Source organism: Diadema setosum, chromosome 15, assembly GCF_964275005.1.
Source record: "Diadema setosum chromosome 15, eeDiaSeto1, whole genome shotgun sequence".
In the NCBI taxonomy this organism is placed as follows: Eukaryota; Metazoa; Echinodermata; class Echinoidea; order Diadematoida; family Diadematidae; genus Diadema; species Diadema setosum.
In genome coordinates, this window is record NC_092699.1 from 3,950,403 (window position 1) to 3,961,511 (window position 11,109).

At 39.7% G+C, this 11,109-nt stretch overlaps 1 protein-coding gene across 1 annotated transcript; it reads right to left on the reverse strand.

The window, feature by feature from the left end:
- Positions 1 to 576: 576 nt before the first annotated feature.
- Positions 577 to 9,637, reverse strand: LOC140239293 (beta-lactamase domain-containing protein 2-like). Its single transcript, XM_072319170.1, has 8 exons — positions 9,495 to 9,637; positions 9,185 to 9,348; positions 8,076 to 8,212; positions 6,636 to 6,867; positions 5,115 to 5,299; positions 3,110 to 3,193; positions 2,375 to 2,539; positions 577 to 857 (listed from the first exon to the last, which is right to left on the reverse strand). Exons 1-8 carry the CDS (start codon positions 9,635 to 9,637, stop codon positions 672 to 674), a joined length of 1,296 nt encoding a protein of 431 aa, XP_072175271.1. The 3' UTR covers positions 577 to 671.
- Positions 9,638 to 11,109: the final 1,472 nt, after the last annotated feature.

Genomic DNA, 11,109 nt, shown 5'->3' on the forward strand with positions numbered 1-11,109 from the left:
GGTACAATACCCTTCAACACCGGGGAGACGGCTACAAAGCCACCGCCATTGACACGGGGTCAATTATCAACGGAGTATGAACATGAGACGGGTCGTTTCGGCACACACATACGTGTATTGCCGGGTTGCTTGAGTCATCGTGGAAGGTGGAATCGTGGAAGTCAAATGTGGAAGGTCTATGCTTGAGTGAATATTACAATAAAAAAAAAAAAAAACAAACAAACAAACACGCTGCACACTATTATACTAAATTGCAGTCTTTGTTATTCATTCATAACACATGTCTCGTATCGGTTATGGAAATGCATTATTGGTCACGGCTCCATAATACTAACTCATAGCCAAACTTGTATACTACGTGCTCAAAATTCTGCGCGGTTCGCGTCCTAGTGTAATGTTTCGCTTCTCTAGGAATACTGCAGTCTTTATAAACCAATTAACTCTAACGATCTTAAAATTCTGTGTTTTTGGCTTTTCCCATTAAATGATAATGTTTTTGTCACAAAGATACACCAGCTGCGAAATTAAGCTACAGATACACCTTGCCCCCCCCCCCCCCCCCATAATTGTCATACTTTGATCATTCTTCTCTGTACACTTGTAAACGAAATAATACAAAACATTTCCTATTTCAGGTATCAATTTCAATCATAATATTAGCAGGCACAAAATCATGTCGTTGGTTGATTCTTCACACAGGTATAGAGCGAAGCCAGGAGAGCTTTGGTCCGGGGTGCGTGGTGGGGAAAGACAAACGGTGACTGGGAGGAGCTAACGAAGGCAAATCCAAGTTTATTCACGGGGTCGGCGAACCCCATTTGGCCACCTGCACCGGCATGTCCGTACATAACACCCTCCTGAACAGTGATGAAAGGACATGAAGTAGAGAGATAGAGAGAGACTCATCAATTATAAAATCAAATGGGATAAGGCTATTTCTATTCTTACCTTCCGACCACTAACTGTATTCTCACAATGATTTTCATCCACAATCAGTACTCAATCAAAATGAATTGTTGCTTTATAGGAGGAAAGCAAATAAGCAAAAATCAAGAAAAGATTGAGAACCTTATAATCAATGTTTTCTGCAGGAGATAAATTGATCTTGTTACTAGTCCAACAGTCATCGGATTAGACTTATGTTCATTATTAGACCTACATCATCATTAGACATATACCATTTTTTTTTACACCCACATTGATCATTACACCTGCATTCCTTTTTGAAGACGTATTACATCCATCAGCGAGATAGATCTGCGGTCATTGGGCTTTCAGCTACCGATTATGTTTCAGAATGGATTTTCTGCCAAAGTAAAGTTTACACTATACCCTGGTAGATACATAAAGAAGATCTTATTGATAATAATAATAATGATAATAACCACAGTATGATTATTGTTACTATTTATTATTATTATCATTATAATCATAATTATCATCACACCATCGTGTAACGCAAACTGATAATCAATAAGACAACCGATCATTTTAAAAGCACTTCTTCCTCCAGGGAGTTACTAAAAGATTTGAAAGATTATAAAGTTGATTTGATTTGACAGTTTAAGGCGTGCAGAAAGGTTGGGCCTATTGCATGAAGAAGACGTTAAGAGCGTTTAAGATTTTTTTTGTATCCCGAAACACTTAGATTGATTTATATGTTCCTCCCCCCCCCCACCCGAAAAAAGGAAAAAGCTTGTGTGACAATAATATTGTTTCATAACCTGATTATGCACACACTACTTAAATAGCTAAGTACCCACCAAACAAGCGATACATGTACATGTGTTACTCAATCATCAGCATTGGAACTTCTGTTGTGCTCCTAATGAAACTGATTGTGCGGATCCAATTCTAATATTGTTAAAGCATAGTCTCCTATGTGTGCAAAGGTTTTCCAAAATGCGATTGTAAAGAAAGGAAAAGATAAAAGAAATGATTGTGATAGACGTCGTATTTCTGGTAGCCAGAAATTAATATTGAAGAATGACGTTATAATGCAAGATTTTTTTTTTTCATTTGACGTGTACCACACAATGCATGGGTGGCTCCAGGTATTCCGTAAAGAAGGTGCACCTATACAAAATCAATGGGGGGGGGGGGGACGCACCCCCCCCCCCAATTTTGGTCTTTTTATATCTGGATCCGCCACACTGCAATGATATCAGACTACTAGTATCTTACTTATCATGAGGTCTTCTCTTTGCTTAGTGTATGCTCTACATGATCCCGTGATTTCTTGAGCTCACTCCCCAAACATTAACTTCAAGATAATTGAGGATGTGATCTTTGTTCCATTCATAGGTCCACAAAGCAATAACTTCAATATTGGTCCACCTCTTCTATTAGCGGTGGACGAACTCTCGTACTGTACCTCCATTTGAAGAAGAGCGAATCCCAGATTATAAGCCATTGGTATTCCCAGAGTTCTGTCTAAAGTAGGTTGTCTGTCTTTCATCAGATCGTGTGCAGTTTGTCTCGAGAAGAGGGTCTTGTTGGTTTGAGGGTCAGTACCACCCATTGCTAGGATGCCATACAGCTGATGAAGAAAAAAGGGAGAGAAAAGAACCCGGAACATAATTGGAAAGTCCCGTTATTGCTTGGGTGACGAGGAATCTTTGTAAGCGTATTACAGGTGATAATCCTGGTACTGTATATTCTAATGTATTCTCGTTGATTGTTTGTTTTTCTGGTTTTTAATTCTTTCCAGCTTTTTTGCTTTTTTTTTTCTCTCTTGTACGTTCCTCTCCTTCCTTTCAACGTATTCGTTATCATGTTGTTCGTTTGAGACGACTTCAAAATTTTCATCTCGGGACCTAACACAAGCTTAATCGTTTTTTGATAGAGTTTCATGTTTGTAAAAATTAATTGTATTTTCTCTTGATTACGAAGTTGTGTTTTGTCTTTTGTGCTATCAATTGTATCAATTGTGTTTGAGAAGTGGAAAAATGATAATAAAAGCAAAATATTCAGGGAATAGTCTAGATACTAATGAACGCTTCGGTTTTTCCATAGAGTATCTATATGAGATATGGAACGTAACCTCATTGAAGATGAGTGTTCCAGAGTGCTGGAATCACTGAGAGCAGACACATGAAGAGAAAATTACCTTAGCAACGGATTCAGCCATTCCTATTCCACTCGCCGACGGTATCTCCACCAGGAGTTTGTAAGGGTCGTTTAATCCTTCAGTCTTCCTGGACAAATGAAAAACTTCATGAAATCCTAGTAAAGCGCACGAGACACAATAGGTGCACAATGGCCCGAATTCACGAAGCTGGTACTACAATCTTGTCCATGGTTTAACCATGAACAAAGACCCTAGGGCTCCAAGTGTCGCACTGAATATTTCGTTACGAAATCAGTCATTTCGTCGACGAAATATCCATGTCGTTACGAAATGTTGTCATTTCGTTACCAAAAAAAAAAAAAATGATTTCGTCGACGAAATGACTGATTTCGTAACGAAATATTCCATGCGACACTTGTCGCTCCATGGTCTTTGTCCATGGTTTAACCATGGACAAGATTGTACCACGTCCTTCGTGAATTCGGGCTAATACGTTTATTAAGCCTTTCCCGACATTTAGATGAGGGCATTTTCGTTTATGGCTCTATCATCCAAGCAAATCTGAGATCAGAAAACCTCATTCCCATGTTGCCAGATTTGTTTATATCGGTAATATTATAAGAAATGGAACTTCTAGTGAATTTCAACACAAAACACTCTGTTCACGAGGTTATTGTATGGTAAAGATGACGAACTTAGTAAAAACAACAACGAGCAAAAAGCAAACAACAATAACAACAAGAACAACAACAACAACACCTCTTGACGAAATTCCTAAAGCAGATACCATGGAATCGAAGGAACAGTCCTTCTCTGTTTGGCGTGTATACTGGTGACATGGGATTGATATTCTTTCATTGCAATATCCTTACGCAACGGGTGACTTATAATTATGTCGACTTAATTTTCTGCCTGCTGAGCAAGGAACACAAGGGTGGAAGTCGTAAATTACACCTTACAGAATGTAATGATGATAGTATCATTATCCTTCCCACGACACCCATGCTGGTGTGAATTGCAAAAAGACTTTAAAAGCATTCATTGGCTCACTGCGTTTGAAGTTATTCTGCACAATAAATTAGCATACATGGAAAGGGCACTTGACTCATCATAAAGTTGGTGAAATGTTCTTACTCTTAAAGCACATTATGTCAGCAACTAGTCGATGTAATGCGTAATACAATTGGTAATACAAGGCAGTTTTGTGACATTTCCTTTTTCCTACCTTTGTATCATTCCGTCACTGTCTATGACTGTGATATACAAATTGTTTTAATCTCCTCATCTAGCGATATGGCTCCGTATGCATTTTCGAACGAATCGACAAATTTTCCTCGATCTTCACTGATATAATTATTTCATATTTATTGGCTCATCTGCTGAATGCCAATAATGCTTGGGTCAATTTCTCAGAATCACCTTGCTCCCACCGCACCAAATATACGGATACGGGTGCACGTCATGAGTTCTGCACCTACGATTCATACAGTCCACCAGTCATACAGCCCACGAGCTGACACAAGGCAAATAAGGACCACGAGTTCGACACTGATCATAAATTATTATGTTTGTATAGTGTCGGTCTTGTGAGCCTGATTTTGCGTCGTGTGGAACTCGTTGGCTTGGTTTGGCTAATGTCGGACTAGTGTGCCTTATTTGGTCGCGTCGAGCTCATGGGTAAATTTCGAGTTCACGGGGGCGCAGTGGAGGACATGAGTTCCCACCCAGTGCCTACGTCTTTGACAAGATGTTTTTACCCACCATGTCCCTCTCAATCCATGTTTATAAATTGGTACCTGGCAACGCTGGTGTAGGCCTGATAATAACAGCAGGGCCTTCTGGTATAGAGCAGTGGCAACACTGAAGCTACCTTGTATAAAGAAGACAATACAACGTGTATCATTACTATGAATCGTGGGCTGTAACTCCATGTACTTTTTTTTTTCAATGTCCAACCTGTGCGCTTGATGACTCGTGGGTGTTGGTTTCGTGGGATACCCCCTTCTCTCTCTTCCCTCTTATCTGTGAAGGAAGGAGCACTTACCGAACCCATCCCGCCGTCCTCAACTGATCTCATGAAGACGTCAGTAGTCAGCATGTGTAACAGCACCTGTCGATTGGTGGCGCTCGTCAAACCTCGCAATGTCGACAATAATAGGTTGCCCTGGCCTGGGATCCTTGCTGTACGGTAATACTTTTCCAGTGGGAGTCCTATGTAAAATTCTAGGCCTTTATAGAAAATCATAAAACAGAATGATAAAGAATTAAAAAAAAATGGATAACTGGAACAAGAGGATAAAGTGGAAAAAAAGTTTGGGACTTGTGAAATGAGACTTTGAAGACATAAACAGTAACTCAACCTTCCAACCTTTTTTTCTGTGTTGTTTTAGAGAGAAGATATGATCATTTAGATCATTCCGTTTCCCTGTTTAGATTGGCGGAATATGCTGCGAGATTAGTTTGACGTATCGGTGCAAAGTAGTAATCTGGAGTTTCTCTTTTTAATAGCACTGCCTATGATCTGTACTTTTATTCAAGAGTGAATATTCTATCCATAAAGCGTTGCCCGTATCAGATTTGTTAATTTCTCATACTTCTTTGACACTTGGTTAGAATAGTGATCTTGCCGTTATCTTTTGGAGAGAAATATTAATATAAACCTTACAAGCTAATGACATTCCCTGTCATTAAAACCATCGAACAGAGATGTATGATTATGATACATGAACCAAGTTAGTTCGTTCGTCCGTTTCATTTCCATATGAGGAGATAGCTGGATCGCCCATATTCAGCTGCAATAACTGGTCTTCCTGGCATGGGGTCCAGTTGGATGTATAAGGCGGGACCACTCTACTGGGTTAAACACCCTGTTTTTTTTGCGATGAATAAATGAAGCGGGATCTTTTACGTGCATGAGTTGTGACTCTCACCCACAGGACCTCCATTTTTACGTCCTATCCGAGGGACAGGGTGTTTTGCCTCTTACTAGACGGGACGGTATGATAACACACAATGGGAATCGACCCGGGGTCCTTTGGATCGTGAGGCAGACGCGCTATACCGACTGAGTTAACTCGCCGCCCATGTCAGGTTAGTCACAGCAACGTGTCACAAGACAAAAGAGGATTACACGTTCGTTACAATATGTTATAGCAGAGCTTAACACTCTGGCCAATAGAATCTTTAAATGTGAAATACTGGTAGCCAGAAATAAAAGGAACATGCCAATCCATTTCGATTCTTAGCTGGATGATAGGAACAACAAAAAGTAACTTTATAAAAAGAATTTGGTGGCCCGGCATAAATTTTAGTAGTCCCCGGCCATGGAGTCTCTGCTGTAAATCATTATAACCTTGTATTACTTTACATTGAAATAAAGTCATTTGATTTGGATTGAACTGAATTGAATCGAATTAGATTAAAAAAAAAACACACAACAACTTTGAGTCCCAGCTATGTATAGGAATATGGGGTAGAGGCTATGAGATGCATTACAAAATTATATTAGATAGTAATTTTGTGATTACAAAAAGTGATAGAAGTTGTATACATCCTATATAGTTACCAAATGGTTCTGCTATTTCTTCAGCAAAGAACTTCCCCAGTGTCCTGTGTTTTGGGTCTACTCGTCGCAGAAGCTCGTTAGTCAGAGGGCCGTAGGTTATGGTGTGGTAGCCGTGAGTTTTACCGTCAGGTTTCCATAAGGGTTCGCTCGCCGCCATTAGTTCGCCAGCTTTTGGCACGTCAGACATGAGCTCGTAGCTGAGTCCCGGCGGGGCCGTCACGGGCAGACCAGACTATGGCAAATGTAATCGTCATAAAATAGTATTTTTTTTACCCTCTTACCTCATAAGCTATATCGAGATTTTACCTTTCTCGAGCATGTCTTCATATTTATATTCAGGGCATTAAACTTGTCTAGAGAATGATCCTTGTTGCATTAAGATTAATGAATGCTAATATCGAGTTGTTTTTATTGCAACTGTTTGAGAAATTGCCCTTCATTGACGTAAGCACCGATCTTTTAGTGTTTTAACAATATTCATATTACAAAGTTATTTTTGTCCCGACCTGCGTATCTCAAAATAACTACATGTATATCTCTACAAATGACTTAAATAATCCATATTAAATACAATAGCTATAAAAAAAACTTGAATAATATACTGTTTACTCATTACTTATCTATAGCGATCCACGTCCCACAAGCTTTGCTTTTTAGTGGATCACTATTTTCCATAATCGAATTTATTTTCCGCACGCCCACGAAGTATATGCATTATTCCTCTTAATTATTGTATATACATATATATGTTGTTATATAATTTATCTCGTAAACTACATGAATCTTTTGCAAATGTTTGAACAATATCATTTCAAGACATGTATACTTTGTACTATGTTTTGATTTTCGTTGATTGGAAATAAACTATGATTGAATTGAAAATTGAAAAGTAGAAATCATGAGCATACAACCCGAATATTACACATGTCCATCATTTTTTTATTATCATCATGACTGGTACTAAACACTAGATAGTCCTGATAGTCGATGTGTATTTACGCCGATGAAAGGCAATTTACAGTACTCAGAAGAAGAGAAGAGAAGAGAATAATTAAACAGTTGACTATCCGTCCTCATGAGTCAACTGTCAACAGTCAACTGTCCGAAACGTTGAGTCCTTTCCTAAGCTCTTCTATCTCCTTGGTTCACAGTCCTTTTCAGGACTTCACACACTTCAGAAAGAATATTCTCACTCAATTTCTGACCTCTTATCCGACCTTTCTTTCTTCCTTCTCCTGTCATTCCAACAGTCCTTCTTAGGACTACACATGGTGAACCGCAAACCTAGTGTATCTCACCACAACATGCTTTCTACACCTGTGGGCGTGGTCCTGCTCTATTGACACTTGACCAGTGTTAAATTTAACACTCATGGTGTTAAATGTAACAACGATGTTTGTGCAGTGTAATGTGAATACTCGAGTATCTAAGAGATGATACCTTGTGTTCGAGAAGCTCTCTCACGGTGATATTCTCCTTGCCCTTTTGAGCAAACTCTGGCCAATAGTGAGCCACGGCTTTGTCGTAGTTGAGCTGCCCTCTGTCGACCAGCAAGGCAAAGCAGATCGCTGCTATTCCTATAGTGAAATCAGTGGCACAAGATGAAAGGCCTATAGAAATTCACGTTTCTTTCTAGCGGATTGCAAATGTCTGAATTTGTATGCATGCGACCTAAAAACCTATACCAATCAATCAATAACGTGGTAGGGTCAATGGAAGGAAAGTCACTTACTTTTACTCATTTTCTTAGCACTCCTGTGGAATACCTGGCAAGATCGGAGAGAGAGAGAGAGAAATAGGGAAGGGGGGGGGAAGGAGGTGGGGGAAATATATTTCCTGAATCGATTAGCAGACAGATGGCTATTGTGTCATGTTTACAGATGTAATTTAAGAGGTCCTAACGTCATTAACATCAATCGTGATTGTAAAAAATAAATCAAAGCCGAAATGTAAACATTGAATGAAAGCAGCAAAGTGCACATCCATAAAATTTTAGGGGAAAATCGGACAATCGATTCAAAAGTTACGGATTCTTAAAGTTCTGCACAGTGCCGTCATTGCTGGATAAGAAGATAACTTTTCATGAAAAGTTCACATTTCATCCACTTATTAATGAATAAAAAAAAAAAAATCTTAATAGTTATATTATTCTCTCTGCTTTCTGAGAGATGTAAGTCAAGTGCTCTTCCATTTTGCTAGAAAAGCGAAGATATGTTGAATTTTCTTTTATTTCTTTATATTGTGCATAATGACATCATGAAGTTTAGTAGTCTCCTTACCTAGCGATGACGGCGCCAAAATAAAAAACAAATCAAAATTTTAGAATCGATTGTCCAATTTTCTCAAACTGTCACTGATATGTTCTCATTGCTGCTTTCCTTCAATCCACATTCATATTAATTTTGGGCTTTGGTTTCCTTTAACCATTAAACAAAAAGCGTTCCTTTCAGATGTATTATAGTCAGCAGAGGGTTAGTGCTCCTGACAAAACGCCTGGATATACAGGCGGGCATGATTCTACATCTGTTTCTCTTCGGTATCTGTAATACCTTTCGTAGTTGAGTAGAAAATCGACATGGTATCTTGACGCCATTGTTGTCCGATGTCTGCGTCTGCGTAGCCTCCCCACAAGTCGACAACCTTTTTGCCGTTGTAGTAAGCCGAGAAGGCCGATCCACCGTACAGAGAATCGCGTCCGGATTCAAAGTTTTCTCTGCATGGAGACATACAGTTTTGACAGTCATTTCAAACAGATAATGCTTACAACTGAAAGAGAGATGTAATTATAAATGAGGGCAAGAAATATCGGAATAGGAAGACGTCAACATTACCGAGGGAAGAATAATGAGGCCTACTTACCTAAAAGTCTTCAAGACGTCTTCGAATCCAGGTGCAACAAACCCGTCCGTGATTACTGCAGGAGGGGCCTCGAAGAATGTTGGAAGAAATACAGCCAAAATGGCTGTTAGAACCACCAGACTAGCATTAGTCTTAAGACTCATGTTGATATCCGAGATCGAATTAATTATCTAGTATGATGTGACTATCCTGCGCGTGCTTATATCCTGGTGCAGATATGTATTTGCATATCCTGATTCAAACCTTATTTGGTATATAGCCACACTGGGGTGCTCAGGGAAGTGTATTGGCCCAAGCAGGGCCATTCAACGAAGGAAGTATGGACAATCATGTATTTACCAAGGGTAATGTTCACGGACTCTGTGCCGTGCGGCAGTCACAAAATTCAACACACACACACAATCATACGAACACACACTCTCTCTAACACACTAAAAAAATATGCATCGCCCATATTTGGCAAAGTAGACGTCAACCATGCTGTGTTTACTGAGAACTCACTCACGTACTACACGGTATACATACCAGTATTCTGTTATCAGTTCATATAAGATATATTTATATCATATTACAGGTCCCATTATGGATTCTTGTTCTCATGTTTTATGAGGGACATGAGGCCTACCCCCTCCCCCCTTCCAGGAAAAGAAATAGTTATTATTCTGTACCTCCGTATCACTATCCATTTCAGTCTGGTCTATAGTAGGAAGCCTTGCACTTTCAAAATTACCCCGTAATGAATGAGGCGCTCACACACACACACACACACACACACACACACACACACACAACACAGACTTACCCACTCACACATTTAAAGGGGATGTCTAGTAACTGATCAGTGGGAATCAGTGGGAATGCTGGGGGATGATTGTTCCAATTCTTGTGGGATTCATTTAAGAGTACATTATATATCTATTCTTGTGTGAAAATTATTTGCTTCAGAACGGTCTCATATTCAAGTAATGTCCAGTTTAATGCCCCATCACTGTACAGGCATGCAAGCCTGGAAACATTAAACTGCACATTTCTCGAATATGAGACCGTTCTGAAGCAAATGATTTTCACACAACAGTAGATATATAATGTACTCTTAAATGAATCCCACAAGGATTGGAACAATCATCCCCCAGCATTCCCACTGATCAGTTACTAGCCATCCCCTTTAAGTATGATGTTCTCATTAATGGTGGCAATGACAATCACGGATAGTGCAATTTATGACGTAATCTTTGCTGATACAGTACAAGAACAGAGAAAAGGGACAAGTGTGCGCATGTTGTTCTAATTAAGCCTGTGTTTCCTTTGAGTAAGACTCAGAGTAAGGTCCAAAGTGCACTGTCTTTTCTATAACTTAGTCCGGTATCACGGCAAGCGGACCAGGCCCGTATAGCCGGGATTTTTCAAAAGGAAGGGGCCCGGGGGTGGGGGGTGGGGGGCGGCTGCGTATAGACGTCAAGAAAACGGACTTTTGATTACTGCGGCCCGAATCGCATAGGGGGAGGGGGGAGGGTGTCAAGACATTTGATGGAATAACAAAGCTTTTCAAACAAACCTCCCCCTCCCCCTCCCCCCAAAAGTATTCAAATTGAAGATTGCGGGATGATGTGAATCG